At 35.6% G+C, this 20790-nt stretch overlaps 2 protein-coding genes across 2 annotated transcripts; one reads left to right on the top strand and one right to left on the bottom strand.

Annotated features, from left to right (window-relative positions):
* The first annotated feature begins 1485 nt into the window (after positions 1 to 1485).
* Positions 1486 to 4561, top strand: LOC132032937 (splicing factor 3B subunit 6-like protein). The gene is made up of 2 exons (XM_059422748.1): positions 1486 to 1820; positions 4213 to 4561. The coding sequence occupies exons 1-2, from the start codon at positions 1567 to 1569 to the stop codon at positions 4328 to 4330; spliced, it is 372 nt and encodes a 123-aa protein (XP_059278731.1). The 5' UTR covers positions 1486 to 1566; the 3' UTR covers positions 4331 to 4561.
* A 7269-nt stretch (positions 4562 to 11830) lies between these two features.
* Positions 11831 to 20562, bottom strand: LOC132032936 (26S proteasome non-ATPase regulatory subunit 7 homolog A). The gene is made up of 10 exons (XM_059422747.1): positions 20282 to 20562; positions 16882 to 16974; positions 16703 to 16784; positions 14173 to 14269; positions 13993 to 14068; positions 13763 to 13821; positions 13529 to 13651; positions 12805 to 12862; positions 12628 to 12713; positions 11831 to 12267 (listed from the first exon to the last, which is right to left on the bottom strand). The coding sequence occupies exons 1-10, from the start codon at positions 20466 to 20468 to the stop codon at positions 12196 to 12198; spliced, it is 933 nt and encodes a 310-aa protein (XP_059278730.1). The 5' UTR covers positions 20469 to 20562; the 3' UTR covers positions 11831 to 12195.
* Positions 20563 to 20790: the final 228 nt, after the last annotated feature.

Below are 20790 nucleotides of genomic sequence, written 5' to 3'. Positions count from 1 at the left end.
ACTGAAAGAATACAAATCAGTACTTTGATTGAACACCGAAAAACCTCGTATTTCTCCCTCGATCAAATTAGAGTATTTGCGGTATAATAATAGATATGAAATCTACATGTCTAAGTATTCTCTCTTTTTTGAACACAAGTAAAATGGAAGTAAATTTCCATGAAATAATTCCGACATTATATGATTATATCGTTGAGGGACCATCCCTAAACTATTACCTGAAGCCTTTGAGTAAAGATAAGGATTTAACAATTTCTCACAACCTAATTAGAAGTGCTTTAACCAAAATATTAACATGAATTTAGCTTGAAATACAAAAAGGTCTGGGAAATGTCAAAGAATGACCCTTCCTAAATAAAGTGTAAAGAAAATTAAGAGAAAACAAGGCAAGGGAAAGAAAGAAGATAATAGGAAATGTTATACCTGTTTTAAGAAAGAGTGAATTCTGAATCTAAGCAATCCTTTGAGAACTTGCCTCGCTCAAGCAACTCAACCGTCCAGCAACTATTCTTTTAGCATTCTAATTATAAATAGAGGCTTCAGTAGTACTTTAATATGATTAAATATATGCACCTCTTAATATAACTTTTTAATACAAATAAGTGGCACTTTCAATAGAATTTTAATTAAGACGAATAAATGCCACTTTTAATTGGTGAAACGTGGTGGAAATTTGTAAGTTACACTGCGCAATAAGAATTTCAAAAGTACCGTACATTGGGTAATTGTGATAAAATTGGTATTAAGTGTGTCATATTAAATTCAATAAGTCTTTTCAGTTGTCTATTATTAAGCACAATAATTAAGAGATAATTAGAGTTTTCTATTTTATAATTAGAGAATAGGTCAAAAAAAGGAAAAAAAAGATAAATCGGTTCCTCAACTTTTTTATATTATTTATATATTGATCCACGTGATATATAACATGACAAACATTTTACATTTAATTAATTAAAATTTGTATTTTTATTGGAAATAAAGGGGTTACATAAGTAACTCTATGTGGGGAGATGGGGTTTTAATGGATGGAGGGTATATACTGCTTAAAAGTTGAATGATAAGAGTAAATACGTCAAATAAGCATAATAAAGAATAAATATAACCTTTTTTTTTATGTACAGGGCCAAATATTGAATGTCAAATAATATTCTAATATTACGATCACTAAATTAGAATTTATGAATTATTGAGGGACAAAAGATGTTACCATCAAAAAATGTGGTGCAGTGGATGAGGTTGTTCCTCCCTCAACCAGAGTTAAGAAATTTCAGGTTCAACCTCTGATATGACAAATCATCGATACAAATGCTTCCCTAAAAAAAAGCCTTACGTGACTCGAATCTGAATATAATCGGGTTTCAATACGGCTACCAGCCTTACGGTGGAAAACAAAAAATAAAAAATGGACTAAATATTTTATTAAGAAACTTTTAATGAAACTCCTGCAAAGTTGCCCTATAAATTGAAACTTGAGTGAGCATTATTTATTCTTTACTCTAGAAAACTCTTTGGTAAAAGGCTATCAAATCTCTCTATATTTCTGTCTTTCTCTTTTCCGGCGAAACTATGGCGGCGTTAAGTCTACGAAAGGGAAATACACGTCTACCACCAGAAGTAAACCGTGTACTATACGTTCGTAATCTTCCATTCAACATCACTAGCGAAGAGATGTATGATATCTTCGGTAAATACGGTGCTATAAGACAAATTCGTTTAGGTACAAACAAAGATACACGCGGTACTGCTTTCGTTGTTTACGAAGATATTTACGATGCTAAAACTGCCGTCGATCATCTCTCCGGCTTCAACGTCGCTAATCGGTAATTATTATTGTTTTACTTTTTTACCGTTTTTACCTTTTTTTTTAGGGTTTGTTTGATTGAATTGGATTGGATACAGTAAATTATTCGATTTTAAGTCTCAATTCAACATTAAAGCGGTTTGTTTGCTTGAATGTGATAATTTTTTGTCTCAATTTAGACATTACTAGTGAATTTTAACATAATATTTACACTAATAAATGTTATAATTAAAAAAATCTAAAAGATGTTGCTAATCGGTAAGTTTCAGTTTTTTAACCTTTTTACCGTTTATCTATCTCGCTAGGGTTTATTTGCTGTTTATTTGATATACGGTGGTTAGATTAGTCAATTTTTCTCAATGTGGCTAATTTGTAAAAAAAACCTGTTACCTTTTTTTTTTTTTAGGGTTTATTTGATTGGATACATTGAATTATTCGATTTTAGGTCTTAATTCAACATTAAAGTATGCTTTATTGTTGAAATTAAAGCTACAGTAATAGTTTTAGAAATTAAAATTATCACAAGTGAGGAGATGTACGATATTTTTGGAAAATGCGGTGCTATAAGGAAGATTTGTTTAAGTACAAATAAGGATACACGTGGTACTGCTTTCGTTGTTTATGAAGATATTTACGATGCTAAAACTGCTGTCGATCATCTCTCCGGCTTCAATGTCGCTAATCGGTATTTTTTTTGGTGCTTTTTTACCTTTTGTCTATCTCGCTAGGGTTTATTTGCGGTTTATATGATATGCGGTGGTTAATTTTTTCAATTTTCGGTCTCGATTCAGACATTACTAGTTTATATTTAGCATAAATCTACACTAATAATTTTTATAATTGAAAAATATCTAAAAAAACCTTTTCCCCTTTATGTCTTAATCTCGCTAGGGTTTATTTGCTTGAATTGGATATACAACAACAACATACCCAGTGAAATCCCACAAAACGGGTCTGGGGTGGGGAGGGTAGAGCGTACGCAGACCTTTACCCGCAAGGGTGACTCAGTTGGGTGAGCACGGGGCTTTCATAATGGAGGTTTCAGGTTCGAAACCCCCTGCCTACGACAGGGGATTTGCCTTTTGGGTCGAGCTCGTCGTCCTAGGCTTGGCTAGTGCGGGTTACCTCTTCTGTGTGGTTTGCGGACTATTGCACAGGAGCGGGGTTTACCCTTTGCTCACCCAAAGGGTAGGGGCTGCGGGTTATCTTGTCATCAAAAAAAAAAAAAAATAGAGTGTACGCAGACCTTACACCTACTTTGGAAGGTAGGGAGGCTGTTTCCGGCAGATCCTCGGTTAAATTAAATTATTCAATTTGGTCTCAATGCATACATTACTAGTTTATTTTTAACATAAAATCTGTCCTAATAAATACTCCCTCCAGTTCAATTTATGAGGACCTATTTGATTGGACACGGAATTTAAGAAAGAAGAGGAACTCTTAAACTTGTGGTGTTAAATGAGTCACGTATGTGTTGTAAACGTAAATTGTTTCCAAATATATAAAGTTATCATTCTTTTTGCCACGGACTAATAAGGAAGTCAGTTCACATAAATTGAAATGGAGGGAGTATTATAATTGCAAAAGCTGCCGTCCACCACGTCTCCAGCTTCAATGTTGCTACTTTACCCCTGTTGTCTTATATCACTAGGGTTTATTTGCTTGAATTGAACTGAATGATGATCAATTATCCAATAGATTGATGTTCGGAGTACAATGGTTAAATTATTCAGTTTTCGTTTCTCAATTTAGACAATCACTAGTCTATTTTTAACATAAAATGTACATTATGCACTCAAGGTTGTGGCCTAGTGGTCAATGAAGTAGGTTGTAAACCATGGGATCTTAGGTTCGCATGTCAGCTGAGGCAAAAACACTAGGTTATTTCTTCTCATCTGTCCAAGCCTCGGTGACAAATGCCTGGGTGGATAGAGTTACCTACATGATACCTATGCTGGTCGCAGGTGCCCGTGGAATAAGTCGAGGTTCACGAAAGCTGATCCGGACACCACGGTTATTAAGAGAAAATAATTAAAAAATATCTAAAGTATGTATGTAGAATTCATAGTCGGAGAAAGTGTTTTTAACTCTGAACTAGTTGGAGTCTGTTTTATGAGTCCTTGATTTTATTCTGCTAGATTTTGACAAGTTCGATCTGAATAGTCGCTAGATTATCTCTTAATATAAACCAGGAGTTTTCTGAAACTAGAGGTACCACCCTACTTATTTTAAGTATATTTGGTGTAGATTCTGAACTATAGTTAGTATTAGTTATATGGATGTCACTTGTGCTGTCATTCTGCTATATTTGGACTTATTTTTCCAGAAATATTGGGGGCTCTTTTAACACCTCTATATTTTTTAGGACATACTTATCCTGATCTATATTTGGCGTTTCTGCTATTTGGCAGATACTTGATAGTTCTGTATTACCAGCAAGCGAAGATGAGTAAGAAATTTGACCAGAAGAAGAAGGAGGACGAGATAACGAAGCTTCAGGAAAAGTATGGTATTCCCAAAGATAAGTGATAGGGAAACTTCTCTTACTGTTTTCTTTCCTTAATTATGTAAATTGAGCCAGTCTTAGCAAGACGTGCATCACCTTTTGTGGAAACTGATCAAACGTGCCCTGGCCCCCAAAATATCAGAAAGAGTAGTTTCTAGTGCTTTATCTTTTCGGAAGTTTGTAATGGATAGCTTTTGAGATGATTGTATGTTGTCAGATGTTTCTACCTATATCATGATGTTTTTTTGTCTTTCCTCCTTGCTGTAGTTACCTTAATATCTTATGACGAGTGCATTTACTGTGTGGTTTCTTTGTGTATGTAATGCTATGTTCATGCTCTGTTTGACAAATCCGTTTGTTTGTGTGGGCGACTTGTACCTTGGGCTTCCACACATTCGTTGTTAAAAGGCATTTCTGGATTGTTTTAAGTCGCAGCAAGTGGCTGCTTGCAAAGATGGGCTTTCCCGACAAGTTTAATACCAGTAACTTTGTTAGCATCTTTTGCCGATATCCTGATCATCTATTTTGACAGTGAAGACCATACACACATATCTAGATATCTTTTTTTGAGAATACCTATATCTAGATATATTGCTCCTTTAATAGCTGACAAGAGGAGATTGTTAGATAATTCAATTACAATAGCACGATACACTGATTACAATCCTTTGTATATGCTAAATGAAGGTAGTGGTTGCTCAACAAGCATGAGCTTTGCAGACACTTTGTAGCCATGAAGCCTGTCCTCAATCTTTGGCTAGATCATTCTGAATTTTTATCTGTAGTTAAGGAGAGCTGGGATGCTGATTTAATTGGTTTGTCACGTTGTCTGACTTCCACCTGAACGTAATTATGATTTTGGCTCATGATTGAGTTGAACCTTTATCATTTAAAAAAATTCTAGGGTCTTTATGGAAGTTTCAACATGAAAACAAGATTATATATGATTTCCTCCCACGTTTTAATAGAATATCTAACCTGTGATACTTTTTGGGAGTTGATGAAGGCTTTGTTGGCCTCCTTAATTTGAATAGGGTAATCTCATGCAAGTAAAACTTGCTTATATCTTGCATAACAATGTATGTTGTTAACAACAATAATGAGAATGTCTCAATTCCAGTTTTGAGCTATAGCAGCAGAAGTGAAAAACAGTTGGATTAATGTTCGGATGTCTCTCTTTTTTCTCTGAATACGATGTACATGCTGCTCACTCCATTTCGTTTGTATGACGTTGTTTGACTAAGTACAAAGAACAAGAAAGAAGGAAAAGCTTTGACACATAAGCTAAATGTATAAAAATTATCAAAAGTATCCTTAAATCTTGTTTTTAACATGATGTGTCAATCCTATAAGAGCATGCAATTAAGGGTACAATAGGAAAATTAAATTAAAGAGTTTTTCTATTATAGACTTTTTTCTTCTTTCGGAAACTGAAAATGCAATATTTGGGAATTAGAGTTTTTAAATGATGTTAGATCCATGCTGGAGTGCATGGAGGGATATTCCCCCGTTGTAGTTTGCTGTGGAATTTTTTTTTTTTTTTTTTTTGATGTAGCATAAGCATATGATAGATGGTGATATAAAGGTCGTTTCTCTTTTTCCAAAGTCCATTGAAGATGTTTGGAAAATGTAGACCATGTCCTAAGATGTCATGAACTCTATTTTTCCAAATAGATTTCCTTGTATGGTAGATGATGAAAATTGCTAGGTCGTTTTGTGCAAGTTTTGTTTGTTTTGGGATCCAAGATTTGCAACATTCTTCTACGATATTTTGTCTTGTTTGAATGCTAGTAGATCTGCAAAGGAATACTTCCAAACTGCAACAAACTTCTATTGCAGTTTGGTTTGAACTAAACAGATGGTTTATTGGCTCTGCATTTGGCTCTATTTCTAAGGTCGTTTTGTGCCAGAGCATATTGATATGTATTGGTATTGGATTGTAACTGAGTTTGGTTAACTTGTTTTCTGTGAGTTTCTGCATAAAGACGGAAATCCTAGCTTGGAACTTCTTATGCAGATTTTACTTCTTGTTGAGATGCACTACAATGTCTTTCCACATTCCATTCCTTTTTGAACTATATATTCTCCACTTGAATTGGGAATGCACTTATCCAGTGTTCTTAGATTGCCGAATTTGTTTCAATTCCCAAGATTTGTGGCATTATAGGGCTGGGGACTTGTGTTAGTTTTGGGATGTCCCATTTTCTGGTTGGATAAACATTTGGTAATTTTTTTGTTTTTGCCTTTTCCCTTCAGATTGGAAATGGGCAGAGTTACTTTTCCCAACTTGATTTTTAAGTTTGTTTGAACTTTTTTCCTGACTAGTTAATACTGTCTCTTGTGCTAGAATTTCACAGTGGTCCAGTCTCTTTTGATGGTTTTAAGGTGGCATTTGTTTTAAAGTTTGAAAAGACTTAGAGTATGAATTATTTGTTTTCTTTCTGTGGAAACTGTTTGTTTGCAGTTCTGGCAAAAACTCAAAAATGGAGTTTGCAAACTCAGTTTTGGCAATATACTTGAAACAAACACCACTGAATCTTCTCTTTTTGTGGGTTGTTGTTTTCCCCCTTTTCCTCCCTACTAGTGGCACTTGGCCCAAACCAATATTAAAAGTTAAAACTTTTAATTACCTTTTGGTCTATTATTTGTGACAGTGAGTCATTGAAATAGTAGTTATTTTTATGCAAACTCCTAAAGTTTAAAATCATACAAAAAATTTTGGAAGTTAAAAGAAGAACTATTTTCTTATTTAAGAAGCAAATACAGATGCAAAGTTCTTCTCCTTTTTATTTTACTTTTTTGGAAAATATACAACAACCACCCAGTGAAATCTCACAATGTGGGGTTTGGGGAGGGTAGATTGTGCGCAAACTTTACTCCTACTAAGGTAGGACGTCTGTTTCCGAAAGACCCTCAGCTCAATAGAAAGCATAAAAAGAGGTCAGATAAGGCGAAGAAATTCAAAGCGATATGGAAATGAAAATTATGAAAGCGACTAAGCCATGATTTTTTGGAAAATATAATGTTCAGTAATTACTATATATAAGATTAGTTCACTCAAAATTTTTTTGAATTAAACAAATATTGATTGGCCAACGTATTGTTGAAAGATATTTTGGTATTCAAGAAATGCTAATATAATTTTCAATAGTAAATAAGTAAAATACTGTGATTTATTTATAGTGGAGAAGTGACATTATGTATGCAAGATGTGCAACGAAACGATGCATCACTAAGTAGGAGTCGATTTACGAGCTAATCATTTAATTACAAATATTCGTGTGTGTTTTCCTATTACAAATTCTTCTATGTTTTCCTTTATCGCTATGGATATTTTGATCTTTATTGAAATTATCATTCAACTAATTTGAAGTTTAGAACCGAGTATGTTGGCTCATTTTTTTTTTTCTAGACATTTCATGAAGAAAAACAAATATAAACGTCGATTAAAATCTGAAAACAATACACAAACTATATTACCTAAATTTTTTAGCTATTCTAAAGTCATCACTAATAGTAAGCTCATCATATAGAAACTCTCACAGATTAGTCATTCTAATGTCTACAGTTAAAACCTCTGGATGAATGTTATAAGCGATGACAGTGGAATCTATAATTTTTGAGTCAGCAAATAAACTGGCAATTTTTTTATCCGTGGGTTGAGGTGATCCCAATTTTCTATTTTGTGACCCTTGAAACGCCAAAAACAGCTACGTCAATCATGATGAACCAGTGAGTATTAGTCTCTAGGATGTTTTGGATGGACCCACCAAGTTTGGGTCCAAACAAAGTCGATCAAAAAAACTCCGCAAAATTCATGGGCTAACACACGCGAAAAGCTAAGGTGATCCCAAATTCCTGTTTGTGATTCCGAACGCAAAAAAGATCCCAAATTCCTGTTTGTGATTCCGAACGCAAAAAAGCGATGTCGGTCATGATGAACCAACGAGTATTAGTATCCATGACGTTTCGGATGGCCAATGAAGTTTGGGTCCAAACAGAGTCGGTCAAAAAAATTTCGAAAGATCTATGGGCTAACGCACACGAAAAGTTGAGGTAATCCCGAATTCCTATTTCATGACTTCAAAACGCCAAAAGGCTACGTTAGTCATGATGAACCAACCAATATTAGCCTCTGGGATGTTTCGAATGGACCTACCAAGTTTAGATCCAAATGGAGTCGGTCAAAAATATTCTGCACGATTCATGGGATTAACACACGAAAAGTTGGGGTAATCCCAAAATCTTGTTTCGTGATCCCGAAACGCCAAAAAAAGCTACATCAATCATGATGAACCAGCGAGTATTAGTCTCCAGGAAATTTCGGATGGACCCACCAAGCTTGGGTCCAAACAGAGTCGATCGAAAAAAATTCTACAAGATCCATGAGCTAACACACACGAAAAGGTGAGGTGATCCCAAATTCCTGTTTTGTGATTCCGAATGCAAAAAAGCAATGTCGATCATGATAAACCAACGAGTATTAGTATCCATGACGTTTCGGATAGCCAACGATGTTTGGGTCCAAACGTAGTCGGTCGAAAAAATTTCTAAAGATCCATAGGCTAACGCACACGAAAAGTTGAGGTAATCCCGAATTCCTATTTCGTGACTCCGAAATGCCAAAAAGCTACGTCAGTCATGATGAACCAACCATTATTAGTCTCCAGGATGTTTCGGATGGACCTAACAACTTGGGGTCCAAACAAAGTCGGTCAAAATAATTCTGCATGATTCATAGGCTAATACACACCAAAAGTTGAGGTAAATCCCAAAATCATATTTCATTACCCCGAAACGCCAAAGCTATGTCAATCATGATGAACCAGCGAGTATTAGTCTCCGGAATGTTTCGGATGGACCCACCAAGTTTTGGTCCAAACAGAGTCGATAAAAAAATTCTGCAAGATCCATGAAAAGCTAAGGTGATCCCAAATTCCTGTTTTGTGATTCCGAACTCAAAAAAACGATGTCGATCATGACAAACCAACGAGTATTAGTATCCATGACGTTTCGGATGGCCAACAAAGTTTGGGTCCAAACGGAGTCAGTCGAAAAAATTTCGAAAGATCTATTGGCTAACGCACACGAAAAGTTGAGGTAATCCCGAATTCCTATTTCGTGACAAAGGCTACGTCTGTCATGATGAACCAACCAATATTAGTCTCCGGGATGTTTTGGATGGACCCACCAAGTTTGGATCCAAACGGAGTTAGTCAAAAATATTCTGCACGATTCATGGGCTAAACACGAAAAGTTGAGGTAATCCCAAAATCCTGTTTCGGCATCAATCATGATGAACGAGCGAGTATTAGTCTCCATGATGTTTTGGATGGACCCAACAAGTTTGGGTCCAAATAGAGTCGAACGAAAAAATTTCGCAAGATCCATGGGCAAACACACACGAAAAGCTGAGGTGATCCCAAATTCTTGTTTTGTGATTCCGCACCAAAAAAGCGATGTCGGTCATGACGAACCAATGAGTATTAGTATCCATGACGTTTCGGATAACCAACGAATTTTGGGTCCAAACGGAGTCGATCGAAAAAAAATTCGCTAGATCTATGGGCTTACACACACGAAAAGTTGAGGTAATCCTGAATTCCTATTTTGTGACTCCGAAACGCCAAAAAGCTACGTCAGTCATGATGAACCAAGCTGTATTAGTCTCCAGGATGCTTTGGATGGACCCAGCAAGTTTGGATCCAAACAGAGTCGGTCAAAAATATTCTGCACAATTCATGGGCTAATACACACGAAAAGTTAAAGTATCCCAAAATCCTGTTTCGTGACCCCGAAACGCCAAGGAAAGCTATGTCGATCATGATGAACCAATGAGTATTAATCTCCAGGATGCTTCGGATGGACCCATCAAGTTTGGGTCCAAACATAGTCGATCGAAAAAATTCCGCAAGATCCATGGGCCAACACACACGAAAAGCTGAGGTGATCCCAAATTCCTATTTTGTGATTCCGAACTCAAAAAAGCGATGTCAGTCATGACGAACCGACGAGTATTAGTATCCATGACGTTTCGGATGGCCAACGAAGTTTGGGTCCAAATGGAGTCGGTCGAAAAAATTTTAAAAGATCTATAAGCATAGCACACGAAAAGTTGAGGTAACCCCGAATTCCTATTTCGTGACTCCGAAACACCAAAAAGCTACGTCAGTCATGATGAACCAACCAGTATTAGTCTCCAGGATGTTTCGGATGGATGCACCAAGTTTGGATCCAAACGGAGTCGGTCAAAAATATTCTGCACTATTCATGGGCTAATACACACGAAAAGTTCAGGTAATCCCAAAATCCTGTTTAGTGACCCTGAAACGCTAAAAAGCTACGTTAGTCATGATGAACCAACGAGTATTTGTCTCTAGGACATTTCAGATGGATCCACCAAGTTTGGTTCTAAACGGAGGCGGTCGAAAAATTCCGCAAGATCCAGGAGCTAACACACACAAAAAGCTAAGGTGATCCCAAATTCCTGTTTCGTAATCCTGAACGCCCATAGACCCACCAAGTTTGGGTCCAAATGGAGTCGGTCGAAAAAGTTCCGCAAGATTCATGGGCTAACACACATAAAATGTCAATGTGATCTCACACCATGTCGTTTCGGATGGACCGGGCGAGTTTGGGTCCAAACGGAGCCAGTCGAAAAAATCCCGCAAGATTCATGGGTTAACACACATAGAAAGTTGAAGTGATTCCAGACTCTTGTTTCGTGACCCCTAAATGCCAAAAAAAAAAAAAAAAGTGACATAAATCATGACGAAGCAACGAGTATTGATCCCCTAGGTGGTGGGGGTTTGGTTCTTAATTCCTTGATCCAAAATAAAGGAACTCGCTTTGCCCAGTTTACTTGTTATCAATTTTGTTTTATCACATTTCTTCTCATTATCACATTCTATTATGAGATTAAAAAAATCACCACTAATGCATCATTCTGTGTCCAAGATTTAAGATTTAAAAAAAATCGCCATTAATTCACCGGGCTTGTCCGTGATTATTCTATGTTCACAGTCTTGAGGCCATTCGCAACTAGCCAATGAAGATGTTTTAGATGTATAAGCATTACATTCCTAACACAGCCAGATTCACCTAAAAAGTAAATAATAGCCACTAACAAAGAACAAGGAAGGTTTTCTTGTTATGCATTAATATTTGCTCAATTACGCTATCCAAGCGCGGGTAAGCAGAGTTGTGGAGCTTTAAGCAGAAAACACAAGAATTGGGCATACTGTTGCATAATGATCTCTCATTCACGATTGGTAATAAATATGCCAAAATAAACATACTAAGGTTCAAATGGGTGAATTGAGGAAAATTAGACGCATGATCTAGCGGGTATTTTAGCGGACTATAAATAGAAAAAGCTAAGCTTGTATCGACCTGCCTCACAGGTCGGGCTTAGAGCGTGTGAATCTCATTTACTACCTTGTAAGGCGTTGAGACCATAGCATGTTAAATGGGAAAAATGCATGCACATAATTGCCACTCCAAACACCAAAACACCCACTGAGTGCAAGTAAAGAGAGGTCACATTCATCTATTTTAGGTACTTAGTGATGGATTCATACACAACACAGGCAACATGTACCTTCTTGTCGATCCTATGTTTTAACAGAATTCAGGAAGGAATATAAAGGAAGACGTTTGATCCGTTAATACAAAGGAAAAAGATCTGTTGTCTATCAATCGATCTAAATCCCACTGGACAAGGACTTCTAAAATCTCGAGTAACAATGCTAACATAACAGATGAGAAAACATGAAGAGTTCCTCCACGTGCGAGATTGTCACAAGGCAGATTCAAGTTCCAACTGCAACTAGCTGCAAGTGCTGGCGACCAAGAGAGGTGGGGGTGGGGAGAGGGGGGAACCGGGAACTTAGCTTCCAGCTGCAGTTGGCACTGCAAGAGGCTTCGAGTCCTCAGCCTTCTCGTGTTCCTTGTTAAGCATCTGAAATGGATGTCACAAGATTCAGAGTCACGCTAGATAATAGATGTGAGGGTTGCCAAGAAACATCATTAAAATTCTTGGAATATAAGCAGGGATAGTTGCAGAGCCAGGACCCGGTGAAAGGACTGTTGTATCTACTAGACTAAAAGGTAAACAAGAGGTTGCTAACCATGTTCAGTTGTAGTAAAATTAAAAGCATTGACACTAACCAACTGAACAAGTCGCTGGAATTCATCATTTAACTATCTTTTTTTTTTTTCTTGTGATAAGTCATTGAACACTCATTTAGATCAGTGCTATCTCAGAAAACAGAGTTATTCCAAACATAACGACAAACAAACAAGTGAAACTAAATAGTACCTTGTTGTTAATCAAGTTATGGAGAGCAATCACACTTCGGATAAGTGAAGATAGATATATGACCAACATCATATCATTTGTTTTCACTGCAACAAGGCATTCAAAAGGTTAAAAGACAATATAATGTGGTGAGAGATCCTCTAATTGAAACAGAGATGAAATTGCAGCTTAATTTACCTGAAAACGATTTAACTAATTCAGCAACATTTAGATTTGGCAATAGGTTGAAGACATCCTGCACGAAATTTTATTATTTTTAAAGTTCAACATGTTAGCATCTGTGAATTGGACGAAGAGTCTATAAAAATCAGCCTATCCACATCAAAACAAAGAAAACAGCGGCAGCAGTTGGCGGATCAACTGATGAATGCAGAACAGGAGTCATTTCAGCATTTTATGTCAAAAATCATGTGTTTGTGTTAGATTTGATCTAAAATTACAATTGGTGCTAAGCTATTAAAGTGATTTCCAACATTTCTCTCTCTTCTTCTTCTTCTTCTTCTTCTTCTTCTTCTTCTTCTTCTTCTTTTTTTTTTTCGAATGGTAACAGAAAGTGATTTCCAACATCTTATCAAAATAACAATCACAAATGATGATTTGGGAAGATTGCAACAACCAATCACTGTCTGCAACCAAACTGCCATCAGAAAAATCTTTAAAGAAAACATGTCACCACCTCTAGCCAAGGACGAGATATTCCTATAATCTAACAGCTTAATTTTTGTACAAGATAAGGTCCTTAAGCAGAGAAGCTGCAAGAACTACACCTACAAATTTGTTAAACTTTTTTACTTAAAGAATTCCCTACAAACATCAACCTCCTTTAGAAAATAGAAGTTGGCTGCTGAAAGACTGATTATGAAGTCCGAAAAAGAGAAGGAAAGTTGATATTAATGCTAACCTGCAAATGGTATAGAATCTCATGGTTCAATGGAAGCTTCCCATCAATGACAAGATCTAGATAACTCCGAATTTCTTGAAGTCGAGCATCTAATCCCTTCAAAGCTGCCAGTTTCCCAGTTACCTGGATTGGAAGTGTTCAAAGTTCTTATTGCCCTCTACTTGCTAAGTAGCCAAACTTATCATTATCAATTTTTTATAACTGACAGATCATAAAGAAGGTTCTGAAAGAAACCTCAGTTGCAAGGGTACTGATTGTAGTATCTTTCACATCCCTTAGCAAGTGCTCAACGCCTGTCAATAAGAATAAATGATAAATTTTCAATGTGAATACAAGCAGTGAAAATGTCACTTGCAATGGAGGAGAATGGAAGCTGCTAACAATTCAAGCAAGGGAATAAGTTGAAATTTTGTGTGGAACAACGGTTAACACTAAAGAGTAAAATATCAATCTTGGAGTTGTACCAATTTCTTCAACTTCGTGAGCAGCAATCTCGGAAGGTACATGCACAAACACATTCTGGCTTTTTTGAGTTGCATTCTGCAAGTAGACCCACCATCCAGCACATCAAGTACATTGCAAAAACAACTTAAGAATATCAACAAGCACCACACCCTTCTAGACAATCAACTACTAGTTGTTACCTCTTTAACTTCCTCAACTGCATAGTATGCCTTAGTTGGTATTCCTAGCTCCTTAGGCTGGACATCAATTATAACCAAGACTGGAGTAGGGACATAGCTGCAATGACAGCATCAATATTAAGAGCATATTTGGATGTGAAACCTTATAGCACAAAAGATGTAAAGCTTAAAACACTTTAGCCACAAGTTAAAGAAATTTACTCTCTTGAACAGTTTTTAAATTTTGATACACACACACACACATGTACTTGCACAATAGTCTGCATCTCATGGTTAGTTGTAAAAGCCAGCATAGCTGAAATTTTGGTTTCGGCAGGTTGATTTTGCAATGTACTAGCTCAGGAGATTCAAAAAATTGCATATGCAATGGAACTCATACCTACTCTCAAATATTGAGAACCATTTCTTAGCAATAGGTAGAATCTCTCAATGGAGACGTCTACCCAACTTTTGCATATAAGTCTTAAGTTGGTCATTAGTTTAATTCTTGCATTTTTTATTAGCTTTGACTACATTTATAAGGACTCTTTGATTTGGATTGAGAAAAATTTATAAAATCATGCCTAGTGAACTTTATTTTTATATATATATAAAAAAAAATTAAAAAAAAAAATTAAAAAAACACTGAACCCCCGTAAGGCCCGGGGGTGTTCCACGAGGGGTGCTCTCTCCTTGGGTTAGGTCGTTAAAATTAAAAAAAAAAAAAAAAAAAACTGTCATCTCTTGAGAGCTTCTCTCTCACGCGACCATAAACCCTACGACCAAAACAAGCTTTTTCCGGTCATCGATGGCCACCGGGCAAACTCCTCCTGAGGTTGCTCAACCCAAACCACCCCAAGATTACTCAAAAATACTACTTCCATCCTTGCAAAACCCTAGCAGTTCTAACACTGCCTCATTGATACCAATACCAATCCACCTATTGTCTTTTTGCATGGTGAACCAACTGTGCAATGTAGCATAGAGGAGATTGCACGCATGATTATTCAAGAAAACCTTCAATATGCCGTGGTTTGCAAATTTAGTTATGGTTTGCCCGAAATTCAAGCTATACCTAAAAAATTTGAGCTTAAAGGAGACTGGATCATTGGTCATGTTTTTGATTGGGTGTAGTTTTCTTGAAGACTATGTTACACTCATGTCGAAGATTAAGGAGAAACAATGGTATTATCCAACCCTAAAATGGGATCCATGGTTCACACCAGAGGAAAACACGAGTATTGCGCTTGCATGGATCTCTTTCCCTACGTTAGCTCCCAATTATTTTGGTCAATCACAACTTTTCTCAATGGCTTCAGCAGTAGGGAAGCCATTAACACTAGATGCGGCAACTAAGAATAAAACTAGACCTAGTTGTGCTCGTGTGAAGATGGAGGTGGATTTGCTTGTTGAACATCCTAAGCGTGTGCAAATTCAAGCAATTGATGCTAATACTGGGGACATTAAAACGAGATGGGTGAAGATTCAATATATTTTAGGCCAAAGTATTGCAAAGAGTGTAGTTTACAACTGGGGTTTTGGGGATCTTTCGAGTTTAGTGTTTAGATTTTTTTTAATTTTTTTTTTTTAATTTTAACTACCTAATCCAAGGAGAGAGCACCCCTCGTGGCAGTCAGGGGCGGAGCAACACCCCAGGACTTAACGGGGGTTTAGGGGTTTTTTTTTTTTTTTTTTAAAATAAAGTCCACTAGGCATGATCCTACGGCTACTTTATAAATTTTTCTCAAACCAAATCAAAGAGTCCTTACAAATGTAGCCGCCAAACCTAATAAAAAATGCAAGAATTAAACTAATGACCAACTTAAACTTTTGCATATAAGTTGTTCCTTAAAATGAACTAACAAATGGGAACAGGTCAAGCCACAAGCCCATAACTCCCACAATCTCTTCTCTATCAGTCATCGCTTTTCCTAATGTCATACTATTATCGAAATCTATACTAAAGCTAACTTACTGAAATTTATTAGAAAATCGTCATGTATAAGTCGTTTTGAGTTCGGCATCAGAAGGTGATATATTACCAAGAAATTTAACTTCAAAAGAAAAGTTGTTTGAGTTGAAATTTTTGTATATACATGAAATGCTATTTAAATTGCCTTAAAGGCTTGAGAGGTCAACATGGAAGTTGTTCTGTTAAGTGAATAGTAAAAGAACAAGAGGGAAATAAACTAGGTGACTTGTGCATTTCAACCATTTGTCTATACCCCTCATTAGTAATGTAAACAATTCTCTCCCCAATTTCTCTTTTTACGATTCCCTCTCTCCAACAGATTCATTTGACAAGTAAAACTTGTAGCTTGAGAAAACCATCCAGGCATAATCAATCACCAAAAATTCTTCATGTTAATTCTTGTTTGCAGCAGCTGTATGCTTAGTAACATCTGCATTTCTTGATGCCATTCTAATACATTTTAATTACTTCACCACCAAACAATCACCAAAAATTCTCATGTTGCCAAACTAAGGATGCCAAATAGGATCTCTGAATGAAAGAAAACAAATAATAACAATACATAACTAATATCCTTACTCATTAAAAAGCCCATGAATGTTGAGGTCATTTTCCCGAAGTTTTGGACCAGTGCTATACCAACCAACAACATGCTCCTTGGCTGATACAATTAAGTCAAAGTATGAACATTCAAACAAGTGACGGTACTTCTAAAAAATTCATGAATCGCAAATCATGCAAGTAAAGAATAATGATACCGTTTATCCTTCGGAACATGGAAAACATAGACTCATGATAGTTATGGTCAAGAAACCAGATACTTGGATCCCTGTCATCCTCCTCAAAGGGTACTGCATGAAACAGCGGAAGATGTTAGGTAAAATCACAAAGGTATAACAGATCCATCTCTTTGGGCTGCACCAACACTTCATTTAGTTAGAAGGAAAACATGGAAGATGGTAGAGCGTTACAGCCAGATGAACCCATATCAAGAAATAGCACAGGTTTCACAGTTACAATGTTCATTCAATTAAGTATGAGTTTACATAGACCGTCTAATTGATACTGCTATACATCTCCACAGAAAAGCTAGATGTCAGTCCTTTCCTCAAAATTCAGCAATTAACACTCAACTGTGTTGGTGACTAAAGTATGTTCCAAGTTTCTTAGTTCCATTCACTTCAGTAAGAACAATTTTGAGGAGTTGGCAGGTATTTAGCCGTACACTATCTTTCCCAAACCAGCATAGATTTCCTCAATTTTCTGGAATATGATTTACAAAATAAAGCCACAGATTCATAAGCCTTTCATCATGAGTATTCTTTCCTTCCTTGACAAGCTTAACAAAGAGGCAAGAGCATCTTACAATAAAGTGATGAATCTAAGGAATAATCAGAACAAAGAGCACCACCAATTCCTCCCTCCAGAAATGTAGGATAATCCATGTTAAACATTAAAACTAACAAAAATACCCACTTCAAATCTAGCTACTCCTTCCCCCTTCTGGACCCAAAAAACTTACTGCTTTTTTCAGCTCCAGGCACGGCTTTCCAACAGAAAGAAAAAGCACATACACTCTTCAAAAACCATTTCTTTCTCTAAATTCTAAGCATACATCTAATCTTCAATTCAACATTGACCACCAAACAAAGCCTCTAGCCCTAGGGACAATTCAACAATATTTGGCTCGCTTCATTTTCTTCCCTTGATATATTCACCCAAAAAATAGGCAGATTGTTATTTTACAATTTCCCCGAGATTTAAACCTACTTCAAAGCAAGACGTTCAATCATTATCTTTTTTTTAAAAAAAAAAAAAAAAAAAAAAAAAGCAAAGAACTTTACCCATTATCTATCAGAAACTTAGGTCAAATGAAACCCAACTAACTTTTATTTTGATCAGAAGACAAAACTACATATCAATCAACTAGTTGAAATCAACTATATGATCTTCGTGTCCATTCCACTCTAGTCAGGTCAATTCCAACCAAATACAAAGGCAAGAACAAAAAGCAACCTAATTAATCTCATAAATAAAGGCAAATTGATTACTCCTACTATTTTACAATTTCTCAGCACATTAGATACCTATTCCCAGTTCCAATCTGAAATTTAGCTCATAAGAAACCTAACAAACTTTAAATTCCATCAGAAGGCAAGAACAAAAAGCAACCTAATTAATCTCATAAATAAAGGCAAATTGATTACTCCTATTATTTTACAATTTCCCAGCACATTAGATACCTATTCCCAGTTCCAATCTTCAACTAAGCTCATACATCACCTAACAAACGTAATTAAGCTCATACATCACCTAACAAACGTTAAATTCCATCAAAAAGGAAAAAAAAAAAAAATCCTCAAACATTATTTAGCAAAATTTGAATATAAGTATCATAAGTTTATAACCATCGAGGAGTGAAGAACAAATACGCATGTACTAAATAAAATAGGGGGTGATCATTTGTAAGTACAGATCCACACAGTAACATAACGAGCAAATAGCGAGAAACCAGAACAGTAACACAAAACACAGTAACAAAAAATAAACCTCACAAACTTAATATGACCCGTTTGGCCATGAGAATATTTCACTTTTTTCCGGAAAATCATTTCACTTTATTTGGAAATCAATGTTTGGCCATGAAAATTCCAAATACAACTTCACACCTAAAACCTTGTTTTCACTTTTTTCACTTTCAATACATTCAAACAACCAAATATTCTTTGCAAAAACTATAACCAAACACAACTCCATCTTCAACTCCCAACTTCCAAATTCCAAATAAAATGAAAAATGTTTGGTTTTCATGGCCAAACGCCTACTTAATTTCCATCAAAAAGCAAAATAATAAATGAAAAGAAAACCCTCAAAACCCCATTAAGCAAAATTTGAATAGATCTAATTAGGGTTTGTAACTATGATACCTGCATAGCTATTAGTAACATCAACAGTGTCTTTAAATGAAGAACCACGCTGAACTCAACAACACATTTCCTTGTATCGGCTTCTCAACTCTACAATACTCAAAAGTACAACTGGATGAACTATCACCTTCTCAATCGGCTTCAAAGATACAAGGAAACGTGTTGTAGCTTGATTGTAAATTGATTGCTAATTTACAATTTCCCAGCACATTAGATACCTATTCCCAGTTCCAATCTTAGGAGCCGTTTGGCCATGAGAATTAGTCACTTTTTTCCATCTCACTTTATGATTTTTTTTCCAAATTTTGCCCTAAATTTAGCTCATACGAGACCTAACAAACTTTAAATTCATCAAAAGCTGATTAAAAAAAGAGAGAGAGAGAGAGAGAGAGAGAAATCCATTGCTATTGTATAATTGCATAGCACATTAGTTACGTTCTCACAGTTCCTATCATAAATTAGCTCATACAAACCCTAAATTCCATCAAAATGCAAAAAAAAAAAAAAAAAAAAAAAAAAAGACCAAATAAAACTCAAAATGAAGCAAAATTTCCGAGCACTTTAAACACCTATTTTTAGTAACAATCATAAATTCAACTCATACAAAACCTTAACTTAGCTCATACAAACCCTAACATAACTTCAAATTCCATCAAATAAAAAAAAGCAAATTTATTGCTATTTTACAATTTCACAGCACATTAGGTATCTATTCACAGTTCCAATCATAAATTAGTTCATACAAACGCTAAAAAACTTCAAAATTCCATCAAAACGCAACAAAAATAAAAACTAACTCAAAACGAAGCAAAATCGACATGTTCCGAGCACATTAGATACCTACTCACAGTTCAAATCATAAATTAACTCATACATAACCTAACAAACCCTAAATTCCATTAAAAAAAAAAAAAATTAACTCATAACGGAACAAAATCGACGTGTTCCGACTATTCACAGTTCAAATCATAAATTAACTCATACATAACCTAACAAACCCTAAAAAACTTCAAAATTCCATCAAAAAGCAAAATAAATAAAAATTAACTCAAAACGAAGCAAAATTGACAATTTCACAGCACATTAGTTACGTAATCACAGTTCCAATCATAAATTAGTTCATAAAAACCCTAAAAGCTTCAAATTCCATCAAAAAGCAAAATAAATAAAAATAAACTCAATACGAAGCAAAATTTACATAGATCTGAAAAGGATTAGTGATTAATGATACCTGCATAGCTATTAGTAACATCAACAGTGCCTTTAAATGAAGTTCCAAGCAATACTCCAACAACACGTTTCCTTGTATCTCTTGCAACTCTATTGTAATGATCTACAATACTCAATAATACAAGTGGATGTACTATCACTTTCTCGATTGGTTTTGAAGATATTTGTTGGGATTTTATTACATCCATTTTTGTTGAGCGATTTGATGAAATCTGAAAGTGAAAACAGAAAACTTGTTCTCCAAGTGAAAACCTCTTTTTAGCCAAACACGCCGTTAATATATGTTGATTTTGATTTTGATTTTGAAAGAGATAATAAATGGGCTTAGAGGCCCATTTTTTAGACTAAGGCCCTTAAATTTAACTGAAACTGAACATGGGTGATTTGCGCTTCTTCCCCTATTTTGTCCTGGTCCTTAAGGTACGTACTTTCTCTGTTTCAATTTATACGACACATTTTTTTTTTTTACTCAGTTCAAAAAGGAATGATATTATTTTCTTATTTAAAAAT

The sequence above is a fragment of the Lycium ferocissimum genome, chromosome 10, assembly GCF_029784015.1.
Source record: "Lycium ferocissimum isolate CSIRO_LF1 chromosome 10, AGI_CSIRO_Lferr_CH_V1, whole genome shotgun sequence".
Lineage (NCBI taxonomy): Eukaryota > Viridiplantae > Streptophyta > Magnoliopsida > Solanales > Solanaceae > Lycium > Lycium ferocissimum.
The sequence above is the reverse complement of the archived record's forward strand: the minus strand, read 5'-3'. Positions and strand labels throughout refer to the sequence as shown.

Excerpts from the sequence above, each read along its gene's own strand:
- LOC132032937 (XM_059422748.1), top strand. The coding sequence starts at position 1,567 with ATGGCGGCGTTAAGTCTACGAAAGGGAAATACACGTCTACCACCAGAA. Across the intron at positions 1,821-4,212 it reads GGCTTCAACGTCGCTAATCG|ATACTTGATAGTTCTGTATT; the intron begins GTAATTATTATT and ends GCTATTTGGCAG.
- LOC132032936 (XM_059422747.1), bottom strand. The coding sequence starts at position 20,468 with ATGGATGTAATAAAATCCCAACAAATATCTTCAAAACCAATCGAGAAA. Across the intron at positions 16,785-16,881 it reads CATGTTCCGAAGGATAAACG|CCAAGGAGCATGTTGTTGGT; the intron begins GTATCATTATTC and ends TAATTGTATCAG. Across the intron at positions 12,268-12,627 it reads ATAACTTGATTAACAACAAG|ATGCTTAACAAGGAACACGA; the intron begins GTACTATTTAGT and ends CATCCATTTCAG.